This window comes from Mastigoproctus giganteus, chromosome 4, assembly GCF_048544385.1.
Source record: "Mastigoproctus giganteus isolate SK-2022 chromosome 4, ASM4854438v1, whole genome shotgun sequence".
In the NCBI taxonomy this organism is placed as follows: Eukaryota; Metazoa; Arthropoda; class Arachnida; order Uropygi; family Thelyphonidae; genus Mastigoproctus; species Mastigoproctus giganteus.
This window is the reverse complement of record NC_143578.1, coordinates 239,375,066-239,402,726: the sequence shown is the minus strand read 5'-3', so window position 1 is coordinate 239,402,726 and position 27,661 is coordinate 239,375,066. Positions and strand designations below refer to the sequence as shown.

The following is a 27,661-nucleotide window of genomic DNA, read 5'->3' as shown; positions in this document are numbered from 1 at the left end:
CAATCCCAATAGTTAAGCAGATATTGATTTTTAAAAGTTTGCTAATTTTAGCCCAAAACCAGCCCACCATAAATCCTATGTTAACCTATGGGAAAAATTCCATCCATAGGAAAACATTGAATTTTCAAATTTTAATAACAAAATTCCACCTGAAATTATATAACCACCACAGATAGGTGTCACTATCCCTGTTATAGTGTATCCCTGGACACTAAAAAAGAATTAAAGCCAGGCAGCCATCTTGTCCCATATAAAGTCTATGGACCAATGCAACTTCTATGGGAAAATTCACTATAGGAATTCCACAATGCTTTTCCTATGGAGCAATGTTTCTCTATATGAAATGAGAGCACAAATTGTTGTAAAATTTAAATCAGTTATTTCTGTGTAAATATTCAACCCCAACTCCCAAAACTTAACCTCTAGACTCACCACCTCATATATTTTCACTGACACATATTTTTCCAGCTCAGGGGTTGCTAAAGACGCACAAACACATCCAAAAAGTAGGAACACATTTTACTTGACTTCACACTAGTGGCGCTAGAAAACATGGTGTATGAGATGTGGTGTGCATACTTTACAGATCGCAATCCATGATGGTCTGAAAGGAGCTCATGCAGCTAATCTCATAAGTAAGTTGCGCCAGGTTGCTGCAGCTGCTCGATCCCCCAAGATTGATGCTATTCTGAAGAGGTGCTGCCGAAAAGGAGCTCTAATTGATCAAGCTACTAGATGGGGCAGTGTTTATTTAATGATCAAACGTTTTTTGGAATTAAAGCCTCTATTGATATGGCAAATCCTGAAATAACTTTATCTGATCATGAATGGGAAGAAGTTGAGCAGCTTGAAAGATTACTTCGCCACCCATATAATGCGACTTTAAAGTTCCATGAGCCTTACTTAACACCTGGATCATTCTACAAAGAATGGAAAAGTCTAATCTTCAAGTTTTCCCAAATTGGTGGTCTCAATGCTGATGGAATCAAACAGTCTATGGAGCGCAGAGAAACTGCTCTACCACCTACCCAAGTCAGTATTAAAAGGCTGTTTTCAGCACTCAAAATAATAAAATCTGATTTACGTGCTTCGATGAAAGAAGATTTGTTTGTGTCCATATTGTTTTTGAGAACTAACTCAATCTAAAAGACAATGTATAGTTTAGTTTTAGTTTTTACTAGTTTTTGCTTAAATAAAATTAAAAATTAGCGTATTAGTTCATTGTATTGAATAAATAATGTTTGTATCAAATATATATTGTGCAATTTCAAATTTGCATTAAATAAAAAAAATATAGCTACAGCCATTTGAATTCTGAATAGTGATTACCATATAATCATAATGTAATCATAATTCCAAAAAGTAGCCTGATGAGTCATGCGGCAATGACGAAATATTTTTTATTGAGGAGTATAATAGGAGTAGGAGTAGGAGTAACATTAAGCAAAAATATCTTACTCCGGAGTAGGACAAGGAGTAACCCCAAAATCACCACTACTCCCAAGCCCTGGTTCAAAGTGCACGAACTTCAACTTCCACTCCAATTTCGTTTCTAATGAATCCATGTAAAATTTCCACCTTCGTATGTGGACTGGGCCGGGATATAAATAACCTGGATTTGCGTGGTACTACCTTGAGATTGTATTGCCTTTGGATAAGTGATCCTTACACTGAGAAGGTGCGTGTGTCGAAGAAAGGTAAACTGCACGATAATGGACTGAAGATTAGACCCTTACCACTCTCGTGAGTTCTTCTACAGTTTCGATGTTTCTTTCCTCTGAGCTGCCGAAAGAAATTGGAAAGCACAATGCAAGGGGATGACACAGGCTTATAAGACTATACTTTTAGGAGGTTTTAATATTAATATACTTACTAATGAATCAGATAATGTGATACGCAAATACTCTGCGATTATGGGTTTGAACACACCTTATTTGGAATAGAACAGTAAGCTCTTGTTTAGATCACTTTACAACAAACATAAAAAGTTGAAGTATGCTAATTCTTATGTACTGTTAAATCAATTTTCAGATCACAGAACGTGTACACTAACACTTGATGTGCACTTAAAAGGACATTCATGTAAAGAAACAAGATTAAATAATGTCAGGAAGGAAAATTGTTTATCAGCAGGTAAGTTGAAAGGAAATTTAGAAAATATGTTAATACAAGAGCAAGCAACAAGTGTAAACGTCTTTTCAAATAAGAAATGATAGAAAATTCAAGGTTTAATACACAGTGAAATGAAAATGAAACCCAAAAGCTTTTGCTTTTGGCTTCTTTAAATTCACCCAATTTCACCCACCATTCGCTTCAAATGTTTGTCTAATTCTACCTTGAATTTATTTAAGGCTGTCAACTTCTAAAACCTTCTTGTCAACTTCTTGAATTTATTTAAGGCTGGAACAAGCTTCCATCTGTGGAAGTTGTGGAAGACAGATGGAAGTTTGTTCCAGCAACAAGGAGATTAAGGTCCGCCTAACCGAGAAACACATCAGAGACTGAGAAGCTTTCTAAAACTAAAATCAAAGTCGAATGTCGGAAGCATTGTCACAGCCATAAATGCTTATGCAGTCCCTGCATTAACTTACGCCTTCATGATCATACATTGGACTAACACCAAGCTGGACACTTGGATAATTATGAAATCGACAAGGATGACCAAGAGCTTCCACCCAAAGTCGTCGAGAGATTGACCATAGTCCGGAGAGAAAAAGGGAGGTGACAGATTGATCTCATTGAACAAGAGGAGATTAAGAACCTGCGCGATTATTTCCAAGAAAACACAGCACCAATATACCAAGACATAATAAAAATAGACAAAAAGGCAAACAACACACAGCATTAACAAGGAGATCCCACTCGCACAGACACAAGACAAAACTATGGGCGAAGAAGGCACTCCATGGCAGACATTACAATGACCTCCATCAAGAATACCTAGATAAGATAGCTTCCAACGCATGGTTCACGAACTGGAAGCTCTTCCCCGAAACCGAAGGATTCATGCTCGCCAACAGAGACCAGTTAATCAACAACAGGAACTATAGATAATACATTGCTAAGTACCCCATAGTAACAGGTTACACATGGTGTCGAAGCCACCTAGCCCCAGAAGCAATCCAGCACATCACCACAGGAAGCAGGTTGATCACCCAGACGGAGTACACTCATGACACGATCCGGTGAAGAATACACTGCTCGACAAAATTAACAGAGCCCGTGGAAAACGTGGTGTACCTCGTTCAGCTGGCGATGAAGCGGGACATTTATAGGGGTATTATAAAAATTACCAAAAAGATCACACTACAGAAGTCGAAACAAAATACTCGAAAATATGGTCACATGACATCAATACGACGTATGATCCTCTCCAACGGCTAAACAGGCTTGACAGCTGTGATGCATGCTCGATAAAAGGGTGTTTATAAGATTCTATGGCAACAAATCCCATTCTTCCACCAGCGCAGACCTTAGCTCACCGAGTGAACGAAGAGTTGGCTGTCGACGTTGCAATGCGACACCCAAGGGCATCCCACACATGTTTGATCGGATTTAAGTCTGTTGATCGCTGGTCACGGCAGTGTTGGATATCTTCAATTTCAAGATATTCCTCCACCAATTGAACTCTATGTGCAGGGCATTGTCCGGCATGAAAAGAAAATCCGGGCCAACCGTACCCCTAAAAAGTCTCACATAGGATTCGAGGATCTGTTCATGGTACCTCTGCGCAGTTACGTTACCCCTGTGAAAAAATATGAAGGGGGTGGTGCAGCTGTTGATCATTACTCCATCCCACACGAGAACACCGCCTCCACCGTAAGTGTGTGTCCCTTTTCGTGATGTTGGAGGGATGGTATCGCATTCCTCGTTGTCACCAGATGAAATAACGTCTAGAACTGTGCCCCATTTGTCAGGACTTCAAGTCACAGGCACCAGTTTTGCCAAGTTTCGCGGTGATTTGGGTTTAATGGGATACAAACCACTCGCTTTCTTGCGTACAACCCATTTGAATTGATTGTGCTTAACCCAAGCGGTTGGGAAATGCTTTCACCTCTGACTGCAGCAATCTGAAAAAAAAGTTGATGACAGGACATCGTAGGGTTCTGTCTTGCTTTTGAAGAAGAAATACAGCAGAGCCAGTGGAAGCAGTAACTAAAGTAAATTTAATAAGTTTTAATACGACAAGTAGCTTTCGGGGTAACGAACCCCTTCCTCAGCAAGAAAGGAACATACATACAGAAATGCAAACATAACTTAAAACGTTAGGAATGGAATGGAATAAATTATACTAAATATGCTGTGCACGATCAGATGACTGGGAGAGCGCGTATATGAGCGCGAGGGTGTTCAGTCATTCACTAGGCCAAATCCAATTAAAGTCCCTAAATATATCCAGTGACAGCTGGATATATTTAGGGACTCTAACCATAGGCAGTGATAGTAGTGTCGAGATTGATCGATCACCTCACTATCGCGTCTGGGGGTTGAGGTCATGAGTTGACCAAAAATGTTATACGAATGCAGTGTTCAGAATCACCCAGGCCGATGGATCTGTCATGTTCCGCGGGGCGGTCTTGAAGCCGTCTGGTGCTTTCCCCTACATAGCAGCTGTCACAATTGTGGCAAGCTGGGGGAGCGTGCTATGTAGGGAAGAGCTCCAGACGTCTTCAAGAATTTTGTCGGGCAGCGTACATCAGAAGGTAGCGCAAAAATACCAGTTTATCAAAGGAATTGTACCGTATTACAAGTACGAATTTCAGGCCCTACTAGAGATCCCCTACTCACACAGTGGCGCTACTGTTCATTCCCTGTGTTGCAACGATGTTTAGAGTGTTTCCATAAAATACGGATTCTACTTTGGATTATCAATTCCCTGGACTGTGACGACCATTTCAGTGGATGCAGCATCGCTTTCTCTACCTGCAGGTAAAATTTTATCATTTTATTTAATGTGGGAAGGCCATTTTACAAGCAAGTGAATATATTGTTGTATCTTCCCTATGGAAACCCACGTCGCCATAGCGATAGTGTCACTGAGGCAGTGAAACCTGTAAACTGTGAAATTGAGTGGGAGCGAGTTCTCCCAGGAAACTTTTAAACTGGTCACCTCACATACAACGTCTTTATTTTAGATCCTAGCAGTTTATTTTACCTTTTACCATGTTTATCGCCAGTCTCCTTTGTTCGCCACCATATTGTTTCACTTAGCGAACCTACGTTTTTCGAGTTGGCATTAAGAAGCTTCCTGCTAATTGGCTATAAATTCTAGCTGTTTTGAACAACTTCAAAAAAATAAAAAAATAAAATAAATAAAAAAAATAAATAAGGTAATAATGGTAGTAATAATAAATAAATAATAGTAAATAAAATAGTAATAATAAACAACAATAAAATATGCCAAAAATTGAATCTCAAACGGGAAACAGTACTCCCGTAGTTGTGCTATTGCGCCCTTCATGCAGAGAACGGCACACCTCGAGCAACGAGGAATTACTTGAAAACACCTGCCCAAACTCAGCTCTGATTAAACGGCTCAACCACAAACCAGCTAAGTTAGGCACTGATGTTTCCTCGCAACGGGATTCAAATAATAGTATTATTGTTGATGAGGAGGTCGCGAGTGTGGGCACCAATATGAACAACTCCACCCCTCCAGCTGAGCGAAAACGGCTAAAACCCAAAAAAAAAGCAAAGAAATCCACTAAAACTTGTTCTCCTTCAGCTGCTCTCTGGGAGAACCTAGAAGAAGAACTGAACTCCATGCAGTCCTCACTAGATAAGGATTGCTCTCACTTGGAGAAAATTATGATCCTCAGGTCCATGATGGAATGCTGCCTTCGCTTTGAAGGAAGTAGAGTAACCAAGCCAGCTGCCCAAAAAGTTACAGGCTCGTGGGGTACCCTCGAGAAAATGTTACATGACTTAATACTACAGAATGAACAACTAAGAGCAATTAATGAACAATTGAGGGAAACAAATTATACTCTGACAAAGGCCCTCAGCAGTCCAGTTTGGACCAGCCATAACACTCAGAACTCTTTCCTCCCAGATCTGACATCACAATCAAACCGCCAGACTCGGCCAGCACTTCTCCCTACACCTATCTCAGAATCAACTTATGCTGCTATGGTACAACGGCCAAAAATTAATGCCCATCCTCTCAATCACACTGCCTTACCACCACCCAGTATTGGCTGCCACCTTATGGGCAGTGCACCGAATATCACGGTTAATGATTATCATCAGACCAAGAACCGGGAACCAAGTGAAATGCCACGGCGCCCCCTGTCCTATTCAGATGCGCTGAGGATCCAACCAATGGCAGATAAACTATTTGCCCCTCCCAATACCAGAAAGAATAGAGAACAAAACCTAGTCATCCTTCGCGCGACCCAGGAAGGTTGTCAAGGAGGTTGTTACTACCAACTTGAAACCTCAAATGAAAACCATAAAAATTAAAAGCCTCAGAAAAATCCGTAATTCTCGGATCATCATTGAGACTGTTTCCAAAAAAGATGCAGAAAACATTATTCAAATCTCACAGATAAATGAACTTGGTCTTAGCGCTGAGATACCCAAACCAAAAGGCCCATCTATTGTAATCTTCGATGTCGAAAAAGGAATTTCCAAAGATGACCTCCTTGAGGAAATATATGACAGGAACCTTGCTGATCATATCACTAGACATGAAATCCAAAGTGAACTTAAAGTCAAGTACTCGACCAAATCCAGATTGGGTACTTGTTGCAATTGGGTAGTCGAACTCTCCCCGAAGATATGGAAAATATTATCCCAACAACAACGATTATTTATTGACTGGAGCTCTTGCCGGATCAAGGAGCACATATCTACCATCAAGTGCTTTAAATACCTCCGATTCGGACACACATCCCATGTCTGTGCCCGACAAGACTTCACCTGTAGCCACTGTGCCGAACGCGGACACACCTACAACAATTGTCCAAACAAAAATCGAGCCACTAACTGCGCCAACTGCAAAGCAGCAAAAATGGATCCCAATCACTCCATCCGGGATGTCAAATGTCCAATCTATTTAAGAGTATTGAGAACCATACAGAACAAAACCGACTATGGCTGTACACCATAATCGCCATTCCACCAACGTCCTCAAGTTTCTCCAACTGAATTCCCAAAGAGCCAGAAATGTGATCGAACAAATTAGAATGAAAATGGATAAAGAAGAAATTGATATCCTCTGTGCTCAGGAGCCCTACACCCACATGGGACGGGTACAGGGCTACCCTCGAGCATATAGGATCATTGAGACAACCACAGATATTCCATGGGCAGCCATCATTATTAGGAATACTACAATTACAGTCACAAAGATCGACTCCTTATGCACCCCTTTGGTGTTTGTGTACACATTATCTGCCAACAAGGCTCTCTGCACGTAGTCTCATTGTACTGCCGACCACGAACTGATATCGCACCATATATTGAATATCTCCAGTCCGTCATAACTCTCTTACCTTCCAGCAAAATCCTAGTAACGATGGATACCAATTGTAGATCTCGCCTATGGCATAGCCGGGTGGATGGCCACGTAGTTTCCCAGAATGGACAGCGATTAGAAGATTTCCTTTCATCTTCTCCATTTGAGGTCCTTAACCAACCACATCACCTTTCTACTTTCAGCAATAACCTGTGGGAAAGCAACATTGACGTTACCCTCGCCACACGGTCCATAGCACAAAAGTTCTCATCATGGATGGTTCATGAGGCTTGGACCACCTCAGACCACAGGGCCATCTCCTTCCATCTATCTAGACAACTTGATAGTACTCCTCCCATATACCACGATATCATCAGATACTCCACCAAAACAGCTGTTTGGAATGCCTTCAAGGACAATATAAAATCAAAGCTACAAATGGATACATCCCAACTAAACCATCTTGATCCACAGGAGCATCTCTCCCTCTTAACAACGACAATCCAACAAACATGTGAGAGAACAATGAAAAAACGTCAGAAGCATCTAAAAGCAGTCCCTTGGTGGTGCAGGGAACTAGAAAACCTAAGGCGCCAAGTCCACACTGCCCGAAAAGCCTTCCAGGGAGCGAGGCACTCCTGGCCTCCTGCTGAGGTCCAGGCTCTACGGGAAGTATATAGAAGATATCGTAACGACTACATAAGCCTCATTCGGCAGAAAAAGGAAGTGTCTTGGCAGAACCTTGTGACAACTACTGGTAACGCAGATCCTTGGGCGGTCGTTTATCGCATTGTTATGAACAAGCTGCCCAGGGGAGAGATGTTAAATGCAACCCTGACTCCCGATGGCAATCCAACACATATATGGGCTGAATCCATGAATAATATTCTGAATGCCCTACTTCAGACTGATGAGAGTCCTGTCAATGATGAACAAAAGCAAATTAAACAAGACAACCAGGCCTTCTCCAACAATAAAATAGACCCTCCTTTCACCTCTGAGAAAATGAACAAAGCACTTGACAGAACAAAAATAAATAAATGCCCTGGTCATGATAATATTGAGGCTGAGATCATCAAGAAAGCAGCAACACATCTCCCAAACCACCTATTAGCACTGTTCAACAAATGCCTGGCAAAAGGAATTTTCCCTGATTCTTGGAAACAGGCGGTGCTTCGACTCATCCTAAAAGGTCCAGATAAAGATCCTACTCTACCCAAATCTTACCGCCCCATTGCTCTTCTCCCGGTCTTGGGAAAGGTAATTGAGCGGCTCCTTCAATCCAGATTATCCACCTACTACCAGACAGCCAACTTAGACTCTCCAAAGCAGTATGGCTTTAAGCCAGGATGCTCCACTGAAGACGCTATGAACAATCTCCTCAACACAGCAAACTCAACCACAGAAAAATATCTACTGGCCATCTCCATTGACTTTGCTGGTGCCTTCGATTCTATCTGGTGGCCCAGCATTGTCAGGAGGTTATGTCAACTCAATATTCCACTCAACCTCTACCGCTGTCTCCAGAACTACCTCTTCAACCGTTCAGTAACTGTTCAAACAAATTTTCAGAAACCTCCCGATAAGAGGGTGTCCACAGGGCTCAGTTCTTTGACCCTACTTTTGAAATTTAATACTAGATGAATTTCTTCTTATGGATCTAGGTCCTGTGGACTGCATGGCCTATGCAGATGACCTCATCCTCCTTATCAAAGCTGATTCTAGAACTCAGCTTGAGCAAATTGCCTCCCCTGCCTTAATGAACCTCCAAAATTGGGCAAACAACCACAAGTTAATCATCTCTGGGGAAAAAAACGAAGAGTATCCTCCTCAAAGGATCCTTGGACATAAGAAGACCGCCCCAAATTAAAATCTCTGGGCAGACATTGCAACTCAAAACAGAACTAAAATACCTTCGACTCCCGATTAACATTCTTACCTCATCTTAATTACCTCTCCAACAAAATACGTCGTTATACTGCCATGATCGTAAGAATTAGCAGAACAGACTGGAGTTTGAAGAGGAGGACTCTCATGCTACTTTACAAAACCATCTTCTTACCAGCTGTGTGCTATGGTGCAGCCGTATGGTTCCCTCGTGCCATCATTGCATGTAATAAAGCAAAATTACATACAATTCAACGCAATATCCTACTCACCGTGACTAGAGCTTGCTGCACAGTCAGTAATCCTGCCCTGCAGGTCTTAGCAGGTACTCTTCCTCTGGACCTGAAGGTTATTCGTTGCGGCCTTGCATACCGCATAAAGAGAGGAATTCCCACCACCATTCTGGATATAACACTCGATCTAGCTAATGATCCAAAAAACGAAATGAAACAGATTTACTCTAAGCTCTTCCAGCATTGGCAAAGATCTTGGGAGCTGTTTGCTCCCAAGAGAGAAACAACTAAAAGATTTCTTCCACAAGTTATGATAACTGCACCAAAACCTCCTCCGTGGTACTCACCAGGCCTTCACGTCTCGTTCTTCCTCACTGGCCATGGATCGTTTCGGGCCAAGCTGCATGCTCTGGTTCTCACCGATTCTCCTCTCTGCACATGCGGTGACAATGAAGACTAGATTCACCTCATGTATAATTGCCCTCTTTGTGATTTACCTAGAAGTCTCCTAATTACCAGAACTGGAAATATACCCAGTGGACAGGAACATCTCTACATAATTGACGAAACCAACTACAAAGCCTTCACTACTTTTGCCCAGACTGTATTTGAAATGCGTCAAATTCACCTACAGCAAACTGTTCAGCGCACCCCCATCTTATAATGAACCGAAAACTCATTGATCTTTATCCTGACCTAACAGGAATCTCTCGACGTTCACAAAGGAAGCTATCTGACAAACCCACCAACCCAAAAAAGGACTTTTCTACAGTAGACACAAGAACTCCAAGCAATCCTTGAGCTTCATGAATCCATGTGCCTCCTCTCATCCCCTAAGATTATCCAAGTCCTCTACCCAGCATGGGACACTGCTCATTGCCTACAAATCACCCTTGGCTGAAGAAGATTAAATTGCTGACACTGGGCTCTTGCGCAATGTGGGACCCACTCACTTGCTGGCACCTCTTCTCTTCGAGGTGTAGAACAATACTGATTTTCCTACTTGTGTTGGAACTCACATAAATACTCCTTCTGGAGTGGGGCCAGCGGCGGATTTTGCTATGTCAAAGACAGTGTCTTCTTGGTTTTGTCCTACGATGTTTACAAGTTATATATTGACCGGACGCGGATCTTTTCGTGACAAACTATTTTCAAAAGGATTGGAGCCTGATCCGTGGTGTTCTTGTGGTGATGCAGAAACTTGGACGCACGTGTTGTTTGTTTGTCCTTTTTATGGATCAGAGCGTCGTCGACTTTTCGACGAGGTTTCTCCCTTTACTGAGGATAACGTGGAGATCCTTTTACAAGATGCATCTAGCTTCCGGGCTCTGCAGAGATTTGCTGCCGCTGTGTTTGCCAGAAGAACAATCATAAGGAACTTTTCAGATCTAGAGTTGGCAGCATATGTGAATCATGCATGATTGCATCTGGGTTCGGGTGCTTCAGTCTGGGAAGCTATTTGTCCGGTCTGTGGCTCCTGAACATGTACCACTACGGTGGTTTTTTTTTTTTTTTTTTTTCCTTGGTTCTCGGGTTTGGGCGGCCTGAGACCAGGGATGTTAGCACCCAACAGTATTGCACTTCCTCTGTTGGGTGCAGGTTAGTGCCTTGCACTTCAGTATACAATAGTAGAGACAGGTCCGGCTCCACGTGCCCAGGGTCGGGCATCAGCCTACAGCTGAAGATATCAGCTGTTTCCTGATGGCAGAGTGACCTGACATAAACAACATACTAAGTTCATAAACATTTCTTTAATACAAGTTTAACCTTTCCTATACAAAATTTGACTATTTTTCTTTAGATATAATTAGTGTAATTTATATCTAAAAATGCTCTTGTTTTGAATATTCAATTTCTTAGCTATGTTTCAGGCCCACTTTACAGTTATCTGTTTTATTTAAAGAATTAGGTGGAGATGGGCATATGCCTGGGAACCACCCCGACACAGTATACACACACACACACACACACACACACACACCCCTTCTCCTATTTCAAAAAAAAAATATTTTTATTTATTTTTATTTTATTTTTATTATTTTTTTATTTTATTTTATCTTTATTTTATTTATTATTATTTTTATATTTTTATTTATTTATTATTTATTTATTTTTTATATTTTTTATATATTTTTTTATTTTATTTATTTATTTTTATTTTTTTGGCCCTCCCTGGGAAGCTCAGGCTAACCCCGGGGTCGACCAGCCAGAGTTCTCTTCCCACTTACCTGGTCCGGCTCCCAGTGCCAGTGACGGTAACTATCAATCTGTGGCGTTCCACGGACCCCAGGCTAAGCGGCCAGATGAACAACATAACCCGCACTAAGCAAACATGAACATACACTAACATATGACATCTGGCCTTGACAGTACTGTACTGTCTTACTTCACAAGAGATTCAAATGCGGAGTTTTACGAAAGCAGCGGTGCCGCTTGTCAAAAAACACTATGTCACTATGTCCCCTAGTCACAAACTGTACTAGGATAGCGTCATAGTAACTGATAAGACGATCCCACACAAAAGTCCAGACATAACCCTCGTGGATAAGAAGGAAATGGCTACCTATCTGATCGACATAACGAATACCAGAAAAGCTACGATGAAAAGATCAGGAAGTGCACAGGATTCGTAAGAAAGCAAGTCAAAGATATGTGGCACATGGAAGAAGTAATGACCATCTCGGTGGTTGTGTCAACCACCGGCATGGTACCAAAGAGCCTCCATAAGTATGTAGCAACAATAGGCCTCCCAGAGAACACTTGAATGGAACTCCATAAAGCCGCGATCCTGACCACCTGTAGGACAGTCAGTTCTCGACCAACAGTAATAATAACAACAGTAACCAGACATGATCAACCACCCCGATGCACCAAGTAGCAGTACCCTTCCTAGAACCTTTTATGGAACTAAATGCATGTGTGGCTTCGAGAAATAGCCTCAATATTTCCCATAGGTTAGTCGGCACCACAGAGTAATCTCTCCAGTTAATGGAACCCAAGAAATTTCTCATTCCATTAAAGTGTCCTCTCCTGAAATTGAAACTTCTGTCTTGCCTTTGACCACACAGTTTCTTTAGATGGAACTTTAATCGTATTGTGGCCATTGCTTGCTATTCGTTCTTCCACTGACCAGATTTTGATATCGTTAGGCTCCTCAGTGAGAATTAGATCAAAGATATTAAAGCTACTTTAGAATATCGAGCATGCTTGAATAAGGAACAATCATCCAGTTTGTTCAAAATCCCTTTGACATACAGTATATTTCAGTTCTAGGTGACCATGCTCCCCAAGACCGACCCCTCCTGACAGCGCTGTGTACAGTTCTTGTAATTTTATGGTACTTTGCGTTTTTTTCCACTTTCCTGGATGATAAGTAGTCTTCCATTACCTTATATAGGGTGATGGGGATTGCAGCCTCCCTCAGTCTGCCCGGGACACTCGGCCACCAAAGTGAGTCAAGCGCTCCCGACGAAGTCAATCGAAATGACTAGTAAGTATTTTTTCCTGCATTCTTGTGCTTTCCTAAGCAGGTTTCCAAGTGCGTCCACCGTGGAGGATTCTGGTGAAAGCCAAACTGGTTCTTAGCCGCCAGGTCTGCCCTCTCGTTGTGGTTTTGAATCCGCTTGTGCAGCAATCTCTCATATAATTTGCTGGCCTATGAGAGCAGCACGATGGGTCTATATGACTACAGACATTCTAGTTTTTAACAGGGTTTTGAGTATTAGTTTTGTATTTATGGTTTTCCACGCCCCGTGGCATTTTCCAGTTTCCAGACATCTGTTTTTAGGGTTGAGTAACAATTGCGGGGCAGTTTCTACAGTATCTCTGGTTCAATCATATCTAGTCCTGGACGTTTGCGGTTTTTAATCCTAGTAGCGGCAGCGCCGAGCTCCTTAAGGATGAAGGGGGGGGGGGCTGAAGCGCAGAGTGATATAGATTATATTGCTTCGCAGATTTTGTGTTGCTCTTGCAGGGTTGGTATCGCCGGTTCCTTGTAGTGAACTCCACCCCTAAATAGGAGTCAGCAGTGAAGATTCCACCGTTAATTGGGTGTCAGCAGGCAGAAAAGATCCCACCCCCTCAGTAGGGGTGAGTAGACAGCAAAGATCCCACCCTCAGTAAGGATCAGCAAGAAGATTCCAGCTCAGGTAGGGGTCACCAGTGAAGATCGGACCCAAGGTGGGGGTCAGCAATGTAGATCCTATCCCCAGGCAGTGGTCAGCACAGAGGATCCCACCCTCGGAAGATCAGGGTCTGCAGTGTTTTCTGCCAAGGGGTGTTCTGTAGGCCAAGTGAAGTGTTCATCAGTGGATATCACTATGAATGAAGTTAGATAAGTCACAGTCGAAGGATTGGTCCCATTAATGTGTCTGATCAATCTGATCTTGTTAGATTTACATGTCACGATGTCGTTGGCGCTATTCTTGAGTAATAGTTGTCCTACGCTTGAACAGGGCATTAGCATACCTGCATAGTTAGTCTGAATTGCATTAATTCCGGTGCTTCATCTTGGGGTAGCAGCCAGTCTCAACCGGATGTCCAAGTACATGTGACAATCATAAATCAGGTGGTCCCAAGATTCCCTGTTTCTGCAGGTGCAACTGGGGTGTCTGTGAGGCCCATCCTGTGGAGTTTTCCATTAACAAGAATAGGGCATGGAGCCCTAGAGTGAACCATTTAGTGTGGTTTCTGCTGTTACCTCTCAGCTACCTCTGGTAGCAATTTACGGGTGATTGCTCCATGCTGTGTTGTTCCATTTCTCCTGCCACCAAGACTAATAGCATTCTTATTCTAGTCAGATCATGTTTAGCAGGAATGTTGAGGTCTATCTGGATGTTGTGAGCATTTTCCTGTATGTTCCTTTTGTGAAGAAACTTTATCTGGTGATAAACAATTTCCATATCAAAGGGAATCTTTCCGGTAAGGATCTAGAGTGCAAAGTTGGAGGTTGTTCTGCAAGTCCTGGTCATTGCTAGGAGGGCAGCCCCTTTGTGCCAGTAGTAGTTGATTTCTCACAGCCTGTATGTTGACTCTATACCTCCATGCCCCTGCTGCATACGTTATGATTGGAAGCACAACACAATTGTATAGATTTAAGGTTCGGGATTTAAGGCCGCACTCTTTCTTAGTAATATTAATAATTTTTCTTATATACGTCTTGACTTTTTCTTTGACATATCTGAGATGTTGGAGAAAACACAGTCTGCAATCAAAGATTACTCCAAGATATTTTGTGCTGGCCACGCTTTTAACGGCCATTGTACCTAACAGTGGGTGGCCTTGCCGGTTAAAATTTCCCCCTGATGAGCATCTATATAAGTGGGGAGATCTGTAGCTTATGGTGAATAGTGCAGTCTTGGAGGTGTGTCATGATTGTATTGATCTGTTGTTCTATGTGGGCTTTGGAGTTTCCCTCTACCAGCATGGTAAGGTAATCTGCGTATAGAAGGAAGGTGGTGTTTGAGTATTCTTTTCTCAGCCAGGTATCAAATACCATTGTCCAACACTGGAGCCCCAGAATGAATCCTGCGGGCAGCCTCTAGTAACAGGCCTATGAACTTTCAGTTGGTTAGATATATTCGTGGTATGCGAAGGATGCCGTGTGCTGTATGTGCTTTCTGGGTGTACTTGGAGATCGTTGTAAATCTTGATAGTGGTGCACAGAAAACATCGCCGGACTTCCCAGCTGCGTTCTTGTGACCAAGGTGTGACATCCAAGTTGGCATATAGAGATGGTAAATGGCTACGTAGTGATTCTGTTTAACCATCTCAGCACCCAGTACTCTAAAACCAGGAAAGCCTTGATGGCAGTGGACAGAGGACTAAATCTGAGATGGGTAGAGAGGGATAGGTATGTCGCGTCTTAAGATGTATTTCTTAATGAGATCGGGGGTGGAGGTTCCTAATGTCCACCAGCTCCTGTCTGGAGATCCATAGTGCTGCGTACGTTTTCTTCTTTACATACCCGAAATGTCGTATGAAGTTTAGGTTTATGTTCCATTTCAGACCAAGATCAAAACTTTTTAGAACTTCCTTCCACTCACGCGTATTGATATGTGATTCTTAACGCAGATTTATAATAGAACTCCTCTTTTCGACACTCAAATTGGCATGTTTGTCACGAAACACAAAGTATCCACCAAACACTCTTTCTGAAGACGGTGTTCGGTTTTATAAGTTACAGTTCTCACTTCTCAAATTATATTATTGCAAAACACTCCAGAATCATGTGAAATATTCTAGTGGTAATATTGAAACAATACTCCCACTTTGTTCAAGAATCTTTTACAATGTTCTTCTACACCTTTCGGAACATATTTTTGAACTACGATTTAATTAATTTTTTTTTATACATAACATAAAATATTTTAATAAAAATTGGTATAAAGGTTGGGCCTATTTATAAAAACTTTGAAAAAAATATATATTAAACGTAATTCAAAACTTTTAGGCGAGAATGTATACCCAATTTTGATGTAACAAAATTAATAGGCATCCTGGCGTGTAAATTCGGAATATCCAATAGAAATCGATCTACCACCTCGCCAAACACTATGCAATTTATTAATGCCTATAAGAACACAGGTTGCGACTACTTCACTTCAGTCCCAGGCTTTGACATTCTCCAAACACATTGAGGATGGAAAGTCATCGTCGTTTAGATGATTCTTTGAGATGGCAGGCCGTTGGACGAATTGAAGCCGGCCAGTCGCAGGCAGTGGTGGCACGTTGATTTGACGTATCACGTAGTGTCCTTTTGGCACTATGGAAGCAGTTTCAGGAGACAGGAACCATTAGAAGAAGAGCTGGCCATGATCGCCTGAGGGCTAAGTCAACCAGAACATATCCCTATCTGACGTTAACAGCAAGACGGAACCCAAGATGTCCTATCATAAACTGTTTCTTGAGGTTGCTGAGGCCACAGGTGAAAACATTTTCAACTGTACTGTGAATTCAAGAAGGCGCAATTAAGTATACTCAGCTCAAGGAATCCAATGGTTTGTATCCTATTAAACCCAAATCACCGCAGAACTTGGCAAAAGTGGTGCCAAGAACATGTGACTGGGAGCCCTGACAAATGGGATATAGTTCTTTTCTCTGATGAGTCCCGTTCTGTCCTACAAACAAATTCTGTTTCATATGGCAACAACGAGGAATGCGATGCCATCTCTCCAACATTAGAGAAAGGGACACTTATGCTGGAGGTGGTGTTCTCGTATGGGATGGAATAATGATCAATGGCAGCATTTCTCTTCATATTTTTGTGAGGGGTACCGCAACTGCGCATAGAGGCTGAGAACAGATACACGAACTCTATGTGCAAGGTATTAAGGGTGAAGTTGGCTTCCCAGATTTTTTTTTTTCATGCAAGACAACGGCAATGCACATAGAGCTGAAGTGGTGCGGGAATATCTCATCTCTGAGTACAGAAGACTTCACTCTTGCGTACTCAGAGATGAGAAGGTAAATCAAGATAAAATATAATAGGCATTAAGAAGTGACTGAGCTATTGAGAAACGTACACCGTTTCGGTCGATTCCTAGGTCATCATGATAGAAATCTGCGATGAGGAAAACAGATTAATTCGTGGTTCCACCAGCAAAACATCAGCGCAAACATATCGATGTCCTCAGTCCATTCAAATGAGTAGTCTCAAAAATCGAATAAAGTTAATAATTATTCTTATCGCTACGTCATCGATATTTAGAACCAATAGCGAAGAGTGTTAGTTATTTCCAGCATACCCACACCTCGATTGTCTCAACTGTAAGTCAAAGAAAAGAGCGCTTAAGAACTGTTTACAGTTCCAAGAAAGGACATTTAAATCGACAATATGAAATGAAACCCCCCCCCCCCCAAACTAAACTTAAATTCATTACCCCAACGTAATAAATTTAACTTTATATATTTGACTAATGACATGAGTGGCGGCCATCTTGTTTCAAAATGGCAGATGGAAATAAAACAAAACGAAATTCACATTCATTATACATATCAAAAACAAAACTATTATATTATATTAGGCCACCCGAATAATTAACTTCATCTGCCGTGCTGTGTGTCTTATGTCTCTTAATTGCGTGAGTTCTATGGTTGATTTGTTTGTTTTGCTGGACGAAAAACCCCAGATTCTGGGGAAAAAAACCTTGCTATCTACGCCTGAGACCGACTAACTCAGCCACGGAGTGAAAAAAGAAGCCCATTAAAATTCCTGGCGTCATCGACGGGATTCGAACCAGCCTTTTTCACCCACTGTGCTACGCGCGCTGATATTATACATATCAACTAAGGATATTGATTAAATTACCGTAATCCTCTGCAATATTGATGACCAGAGTCAGCAGCTTGAAAAGTATAATCGCTCTGTTCGCCATCTTCAGCAAACAGGGATGTCATGATTACTGGAAGCGTGTAGTGACACGCAGCGAACATATTTCTGATTTAGATAAACCTAAAAGGGAGACACCATTGATCACTTTCTCAGAGGCAATGTGCTTGTCCTTCCGATAGTAGTTATCTTTGAAGGACCTTTGACATTTATCTCACATATCAGACAACATTCCAGGTGTGGATTTCCAACTAGCAACAAGTTAACAACTGGCTATCGAAGGCTATCTCTTGCAGCATCGAACAGTGGAATAAACAGCAGATGTTAAGGTTTCCCTTTCAGAACATAAACAATACACAACCTGCAGGAACACCACCGCATATTGAACTGACACGGATGTTTAAGTCGATGTTATCTACTCATTTTTTGGGCTGATTTCGCATCAGTTTTTCATAACAGAAAGGCGATATTTTGGTTAATTCCTCCTTTAATACATCTACCTATTTCAGGAAATTTGGACGGGGATGAACCCTACGTTCTACTTCATCCCAAAGGTGTTCAATGGAGTTAAGAGGCTGTGTAGGCAAGCCAATGAAACTCTTGCAGAACCATTTCTACAAACCAAGTCACTACAGGCTGTGCAGTTATGACACTGTGCACTGGGACGCTGAAACCGAAAAGGGGTTCTCTCCATACTGATAACTCAATGTAATAGTTGTCCAGTAATAACATTAACTGTTCCAGAAATGTTCCAACCCCGAACGGTTGCAGCACCTCCACCAAACCTCACAGTTGGGGTGACACACTCTGATAAATAACGTTCTCCAGACATTCGCGACATCTGAACTCGGCCATCAGATCGAAAAACCTTTATGGTGATTCATCACTCAATAAGATTATGTTTGGTTTATGTGCTGGTCCATAAAACCAGGTTGGTTGGTCCATTGTTGTAGGGTTTTGGTGCATCAGCAACTTAGGCCATATTGCTCTGTATAATGTCTGTCAGTTGCGTGTGTTCTGTGGTCAAATTAGTGAACGAAAGAAAAAGTCGAGTGTTTCGGAAGAAAAACCATGCAACCCTGAGCCTGGCTAACTCAGCCAAATTGTGAAAAAGGCCCATAAAAGGCTCATCCAGAGGTCGGTGTAGAAGAAAAATTAAGCTTATCTGAAGATTCATTTGTTTGAACCTAATGCAAGGAGTGTACTGACCTCAAATTAAAACTTTGTGTATTACTAGAAGAATTTGAGTCACTGAAGAAACTGGCGAGTACCCTGGAAACACATTTAACTTCGAGCTCGGCAGAGACTGGAGTATCTCGTTACCCCCCAAGTGATGAATCCTCGGTTCTGGCCCCTCCTGTACAAAACAGTGAAGTGTATACTACTCTGTTTGAAGGAGAATTAGTTTTATTGGGGGATTATGTGGCCAGGAAAACGGGTAACGTGTTCTTTAATAAAGGTACACACACTGACCAAAATAATGCGAAAAGTTGTATTAAAATAGTCACAGACAGAAGGAATGCAAATAAAAGAGAATAAATGCAAATAAAACTGTAAGATGGCGTGATGACGTATTACCATGGAGTATAACGACTACAGCAATGTGAAGCCAGAATGGAGGAAACGTGTGATCAATCAGACTTTGAAAAGGTCTTATCGTGGGTGAATGTTTATTGGAAGCCACGATTCAACAAACGAAAAACATAACTGATTTCTCAAAAGCATCCATCTCAAAGGTTTTTAGTGAATGGAAAGAAAGCGGTTCTTCCACATCTCAGAAGCGTACTTTTGGCAGAAAAACGATACTCCAAGAGCGGATCCGCCATACTACTTTAAGGTACACTTGACGAAAAAGTAGGGCATCCAGTGTGCAGCAAATAACATCCGAATTCAACCAAGCCTAGAACCTCCCTATTTCAACACGTACCATGTGAAGGGAATTGAATAATGAAGAAGGCCAGGGTCATTTAGAATAGAAATGGCATTCAGTCGACACATAATATGGTTTTATTAAGAGAAAATCATATTTGACTAAAGTGTTAAGCCATTAAAACACAGCTTCTCGTGACCTGGATGTATGGAACAATTTCAATATGGTTTATTTGGATTTTTGCAAGGTGTTTGACTTACGTGACTTACTGTATATGCTGGAATATGTTAGGATTGCTGGATGCAGGGCAGAAGCAAGAGAGTTGCGATTAATGGCTGTTATTCAGATTGTTGCATTGTCAGGAGTGGGGTTCCCTAAGAATCAGTTGTCTGACCATTGTTCTTTGTGATTTTCATGAATGATAGTGACGAAGGGTTAAACAGCGTGACCATTTTCAAAGTCTGCGCTGATAGCACAGTGGTATCTTTACCGTCCTCCCCACACCGGTTGGAAAAGGCCCAGGTTCGAATCCCGTCGATGACGCGAGGAACTTTAGTGGGCTTTTTTCACTCCGTGGCCGAGTTAGTCGGTCCCAGGCACAGATAGCAAGGTTTTTCCCCAGAAATTTGGGTGTTTTCGTCCAGCAAACAGGAAAACTGCCCAATGTTCGATTATAGGTCTCTTGCTAACATAGAATTTTTATGATGACTTTCAGTTAAATTGTTAAACTAAACGTCTCGATCAGTCTGCTTTATTTTGTTGATATGCTTTCTCGAAGGCTGCACGAATATTTTTGACAGTTTAATGTCTATAGTCAACATAATTGACTATAAACACTAAACATCAACAACAATCATTCGTTGAGGCAGAGTTACCACTGCCCTATTGCTGGATTCTGATACCACAATCACCTTGATTTTTTCTGTAAAATGCTTTCCAGGTTACCTTCCAACTGATGATGTGCATGCAGCTGACATTTAATTCCAGTGCTTCCAGGGTTGTCCCAAGAACATGTTAAGTCTACCAGGACCAAACGGAATGAATTCCACATCTTTGGTTCTGGCAGTGGACGATAGGGTGCCCACGCCAGAAGATGGTAAGTCATTTTTCCTTCTTTCCAAAACGATTTTAACTGCAAGATACAGTAAAGTATTAATATCTGCACCATGGGTCAATATATTAGAAACGTAATATTCGAATTTACTTTATTTACGAGTGGAACTGTGGCGCTCTGCAATGGAAAATCCCACTAAATAACATTTAATGATTTATTATAAGTGGAAGCAATTTTGTGATTATTTAAAATAAAATAGAAAAAATAGAGATAGAAAGTGGAATTAAGACAACATTTTATTTTGTAGATCTATTTGAAGGAGACACAGCGGGGATTGATCCACACGGTTTAAGTATTTTATATTTTATGTTGAAGAATTAAAAGAACTTTGTCTCCCCTACTGATAATAAAGAGAATACTGTATTTCTATAAAATTTTTAATAATATACTCTTAATATTTATTAAGACCAAACACAAGGTTAAATATATAATTACTACAATTTGGTAATTATTAAGATAATTACAACTTCTGCAGAATATTTTTATTACCATTCATCTCTGCTCCCACCTCTGTCAAAACCAGATGGTTCTATTGTCACTTCGGCCAAGGATAAAACTGACCTGCTAGCGTCCCATTTTTCTTCCAGCTCATGTATTAATGATCTTGGTAAAACACCTCCCACCATACCCAACACGCTCCATTCAATGCCTCCTGTGGTCTTCCACCAAAAGGATATCAGAAGGATGTTGATGAATCTTGATGCTGCGAAAGCTCCAGGTCCCGATGGCCTTGCACAAGTGGAGAAAAACCCACTTGAACAAGTGGGTATTTCTCCACTTGTTCTCAAAACCTGTGCTCCTGAACTTACTCCTGTTCTTTGCCGCCTTTTTTCACTTTCTTATTCCAAAGGTGTTTTTTCTTCTGCTTGGAAATTTTCTCATATCCAGCCAGTTCCTAAAAAGGGTGACAAATCCCTCCCATCCAATTATCGTCCCATTGCAATTACTTCTACTCTTTCTAAAGTAATGGACAAATCAATTAACCACCAACTCTTAAACTACCTAGAAACCTTCCGTCTGATCAACGATCACCAGTATGGATTCCGTCAGTGTCGATCCACTGGAGATATTCTGGCTTATGTTACCCATTTATGGACTAATTCAATGGAAAGGTTCGGTGAAACACAAGTAGTTGCTCTTGACATCTCAAAGGCTTTTGATCGTGTTTGGCATAAAGGTCTTCTAAACAAGCTTCCATCTTATGGTTTGCCAACTTTTCTTAGTAATTGGTTATCCAGTTTTCTCTCTGATTGCTCACTGAGGGTGATGGTAGATGGCTCTCTGTCTTCTAACTTCTCCACTAATGCCGGTGTCCCCAAAAGTTCAGTTCTTTCCTCCACTCTTTTCCTCTTGTATATTAATGACCTTCTTTCATCGACTGGAAATCCTATCCATAGTTTTGCCGATGATAGCACATTGCATTCCACTTTCCATTTTGAGAAACCTTGTCCAGCTCAATCAGCTTCAACTTCTCGAAAATCTGCTACCAATTCCCTAAATGCCGATCTTCAGGTAATTCTCCAGTGGGGCAAAGAAAACTTAGTTGATTTCAACCCTTCTAAAACTCAGTCTTGTCTTATATCTCGCAAAAAGGATTCTTCTGCTCTTATGCTTATCTTTGGTGACAGTCCGATTTCTAGGCAAGTTGATATATCACTTTTGGGATTACCCTGACTTCTAATCTCTCTTGGCACAAGCACATTACAAATATTGCTTCCTCTGCATCTAAAAAACTTGGTTTTCTCTTTCGCTCTCAGCGTTACTTTTCTTCCAAACAGCTGCTCACTCTGTATAAATCGCAAATCCGCCCTGCCACTGCGTATTGTTCCCACATCTGGGGTGGTGCCCCCAAAAACTCTCTCAGGCTTCTTGATTCCATTCAGAAGAGGGCAGTTAGGTTAATTAATGATTCATCTCTAACACAGTCTCTCCACTCGCTTTCTCATAGACGCACTGTTTCTGCTGCATGCCTCTTCTACAGATACTTCCATGGGCACTGTTCTTCTGAATTGGCTTCTATAATTCCCGCTCTCTCTTTCGAAACAGTCCGAACACGTGCAGCCACCAGCCAACATCCATTTACTGTCCAACTTTCCATCTTCCTCATTTATTCATTCAACTGCCGTTTTCTCGAACAACCTTCCTTCATACGTATTTCCTGAAAATTACAATCTACAGAAGTTCAAGTCCAATGTCAACAAATATCTTCTTTCGTCTTCTCAACCTCCAACCCAAGCACGGTACTAAGTACTGCAGGTTCTAATACCTCTCGTGTTTGGGGTTTACATAAAAAAAACACAACTGACTTTTCATTTTGGTACTGAACACAGGCGTGTGTGTTCCAACGTGAAATCAGAATGCAGGAAAACTTGCTCGATAAGTAATCTCTTTGAGAAAGTAACAGCTGTTGTTTATCAAAATCCAAGGATATTTTTCTATCTATCTATTATCTATTTCTTACCCGGAGCTGTTATCACGTGGTCCGAATAGTTGGGTATTAATACAGGGTCGTCCCAAGTACGCGCTAAGTCCTCGAAGATGTGGAATTCAATCCGTTTGGTCCTGGTAGTGGTGGCTCTGGCAGTGGGCAATAAAATGCCCACACCAGAAGATGGTAAGTCTTTCTCCTTCTTTCCAAAACGATTTTAACTGCAAGATACAGTAAAGGTATTAATATCTTACCATGGATCACTATATTAGAAACGTAATAATCGATTGCACTTTATTTTCCAGTGAAACTATTGCGCTCTGCAATGGAAAATGAGAGTAAGTAAAACTTAAGTTTTCTGTCTAATTTTGTGAGTGGAAATAATTTTTCACTTATTTAAAATAAAATGGAAATAGAAATTAAGAGAGGATTTTATTTTACAGACTTGTTTCAAGGAGACATAGCGGGGATTGACCCAAACGCTGTAAGTATTTGAAATTTTACGTTTAAGAATTTGAGAAAAGAGAAATTAAAAGGGAATATTATTGTTAGCATTCATTAAACTGAAATAAATTACTTATAGGACAGGAACGCCATTGTGGATGCTTCAAAATATTGGCCAGGGGGTGTAGTTCCATATGTGATCGACTCTTCACTCTGTAAGTGTAAAGTTTTCTTTTACAATAGTCAAGATGCAAGAGAATCTTTTCTTTACCAATTTCAATTACTGCGCTCTGCATGGTTTTTGAGCTTGCAAACCTATTTTTAACTCAGTTTTTAGGCTGGTTTTAGAAATGTCTTCATGCACGTGGCCGAACAATCCGAAATCATTTTGTTATATTCGTGGAAGGTATGTACTGCTCAAGCAAAGAGAAGACATTGCAGAATTTTGTAAAAAAATGTGTACTGTGTAAAAATGTTGGAGTGAAACTCCATGATAATGGGCTCCACGTAAGGTTTGCCAAACCTCTAATGAAGCATTGAGATTGTGGAAAAATGTTAAAAAGGAGGCTATGCCATTTCGCAATATTCCATCTGCCATTAGACCAGTCCACATGGAAATAACCTGCTGATTGCATGGCCTCCATTTAAATTGAAGCTTCTGAAGACGGAACTGAAGTCATTGAGTTCATTCCTCAACTGTGTTCACAGCCTGAACTCAATGATCTGACAACAGATTTAAATTTATCAAAGGAACTTGCAGAACTTCTTGTTTCTAGACTTAAGTCAAAAAATCCTCTAGGACACAAGACGTTTTTCTCATGGTATAGACACAACTAAAGTGTGTCTGATGAAGGACCGCGATTTCGAGGGACCTATGAAATATGAAAGAGACCTGGAGGTAATTGTGCAGTCAGATGTGAAGTTTTCTGAACAATGTAGTCAGGCTGCCAGAGTAGGTCATGGAGTCTTGTCAATGATATACAGGCATTTTGCCAGCAGGGATAAGGAGATGTTATCCCCTTGTATAAGGCCACATCTTGAGTACTGCGCATAGGTCTGGAAGCCTCATTTTAGGAAAGATGGAGAGTTGCTATAACGAGTACAGAGAAGGGCAACAATACTGGTGAGGGTAACAAAGGGGTGCTCTTGCGAAGAAAGGCTTAAATTTCTGAAAACTGCAGCGTCTAGAGACTAGATACCAGCGAGATTGGGGTGTATAAGGCCTTGAATGGATTGAGCAGGCTCAATGCTGATGGAATTCTTCCTGTTGCATAGATTTCAAACTTGAGGGAGCATAAACTGAAATTGAGGAAAGACAGTTGTCGAATAGATGGGCGGAAATATGCCTTTAGCCAGCGAGTGGTTGATTGCTGGATCAAACTTCCATCTGCCGTTGTGGAAGTTGATAGCTTAAACAAATTCAAGGAAGAAATGTTCAAACTTTTGGAGCGAATGGATGGGTGAAATGTGGAGGGTTTTTTTTTTTTTTTTGGCTAACGCTGTATAAGCTTGCTGTCTTGCATCATATGCCTCTACTAATGCTCATGCTAATGAACTAGGGAACCATTTCAGGTCTGTTATTGAGAACGTCTTAGGGAACAACAAGAGTACAAAATATAGTTGAAAATATGTTGGCAAACTTCAAAGAGTAAAGTTGCACATGAGTGTCAAGGTACATTTTTACACTCCAACATGGACAACTTCCCATAAAATTTGGGACGTGCTATTGAAGAACAGGGTGAAATGTTTTCAACAGGACATTAAAGACATGTCGATGAGAAACCAGGAAAGGTGGAACATCACCATGATGGCTAACTATTGCTAGATGCTGAAGAGGGACTGTAAAGCAGAAGGATGTGCAAGAAAATCAGACCGACTGCAGATTAGTTTTTAAAATGAGAGGTCAGTGATTAGTTACCGCACTCCCCATTTTAATAGTGGTTCCAAAATATAAAAAAAAATATTTAAATATAAAAGTCTAGTAAAAGTAGCATTTTGTTATAATTTCAAAGGACAACTATGAAAAAACAAATATTCTTCCATGATTTTTGAAGAACCATGACGTGATGAAAGAAAAACAGAAGCCATTTATGAAATCAGCATTATAAAATTATTCAGAAACGCCATTTTCTAAGAAAACATCGGCGAATATTTTTCAAAATGCAGAGTAATGTTATTGATTGATTAAGTACACGAACGCGTTCGACTAATTAATAAAACAAAACACGTACCTTAGTAATATGTCAACACTTGCGTAATGCAGTTTACCTATTTTTTCCTGAATTTTAATAATATTTGTAATTTAACCCATTTCACTTTTCTGATATGATTAATAAAAGAAGCAAATAGCAATAAGTCATGATTTATACATTTAGTACACTGATAACAAAATCGGTTCCTTATTGATTAACAATTAAAAAAGATTTATTCAATTTTAGGCTGATTCAATAAAAATGTACAATATTCGTATTAAATTCTAGCTAAGTACCTTTATTAATAACACTTAAACTGTTTCAGCTCCATACAGAAATATTATTATGGAAGGCATTGAGGACTACCACAAGAACACCTGCGTGCGATTTCGACCAAGGGCTCCAACAGATAATAATTACATCGTGATGAGACCCATTAATGGGTAAATATCGTAAGAATAACAACAAATTTGCATTTATATCGAAGAGATATTTTTCAATAACTTTGTAGAAATCACTGTCCAATCATAACGAAGAAATCAATGAACTCTTTTCAGATGTTACTCATCCCTTGGGATGCAGGGAGGACCACAAGATGTATCTCTAACTGACGGGTGCTACTGGAGACAAACTGTGACCCACGAACTGGGACACGCAATCGGATTCGACCATGAACAGAACAGGTCCGACAGGGATAAATATCTCACAATCCACTGGAACAACATGTGGCCAAGTAAGTAACTCTTTAGAACCATTCAAGATGACTTTAAAGTTTCCGAGTATTTTAATATGCAATTACTTCTTGTTTAAGCTTCTGGATTCACAGTTTTGATGGGTTATTAATAAGCTAGTGTTTGATGTAACTGTGGTAATTTTGATCCATTTTCCAGATCAAACGCACAACTTCAACATCCGGCAATACTGGAACAACAACTTGCTGGGCGAAACTTTTGATTACGACTCCGTCATGTTGTACGACAACACCGCATTTTCAAAGGACAACAAGCTACACACCATGGATGCCAAAAATGGTCAGCCATTACTCAGCATCATTTACAAACCAGGATTGAGTGCAAGTGACATCAGACGAGTCAACAAATTGTACCAATGTTATGGTAAGTGGTTGCTAAAATATATGAAATGTAATTTAAATTAACTATGCAAAATCGTGAGCGTATTGAACGAAGGGCTGTCTTGGCAATGTTCAATTCAAATGAATCATATAGATTTTATGAGAGAAATCATCTCTCCACCATCGTTTGATTTCCTTTGGCTAGTACATTGCCGACTTAAAACATTTTGAAATCGTGCTAGTTGAACAACTTTTTTACAAGTAAAGTATATCAGAAGGTCAATATCAATGAATTCTCTTGGTTCAAGATCGATATGTTCTCTTTGTAGGTCAGGTTCGTCCAACTCCACCTCCGATGCCCGACATGACTTGTAATTTTGAAAACGACAGATGCGGCTTTGAAATAAATACCCTTAATGGACAGGTGGACTTTTCATATGGACAGGGTACCATTGGAGGAAGGACGGGTGAGTTACATTTCATTATAATTTTGCAATGTTTTTGAAATTCGACTTAAAATCAAATAATATAAAAGTATTCCAATATACACTGAGTGATCATCGAATTATGACCACCCCTATGGAAACTGAATGCGACTCATCGACCACGTGAGGTACCAGAGCACGCAGTTAG

General features: G+C 40.7%; 1 protein-coding gene across 1 annotated transcript; it reads left to right on the top strand.

The window, feature by feature from the left end:
- Positions 1-792: 792 nt before the first annotated feature.
- Positions 793-27,533, top strand: LOC150087541 (astacin-like metalloprotease toxin 1). Its single transcript, XM_090372525.1, has 8 exons — positions 793-1,036; positions 2,032-2,133; positions 23,737-23,804; positions 23,904-23,979; positions 26,282-26,399; positions 26,514-26,689; positions 26,847-27,071; positions 27,358-27,533. The coding sequence occupies exons 1-8, from the start codon at positions 793-795 to the stop codon at positions 27,531-27,533; spliced, it is 1,185 nt and encodes a 394-aa protein (XP_090228651.1).
- Positions 27,534-27,661: the final 128 nt, after the last annotated feature.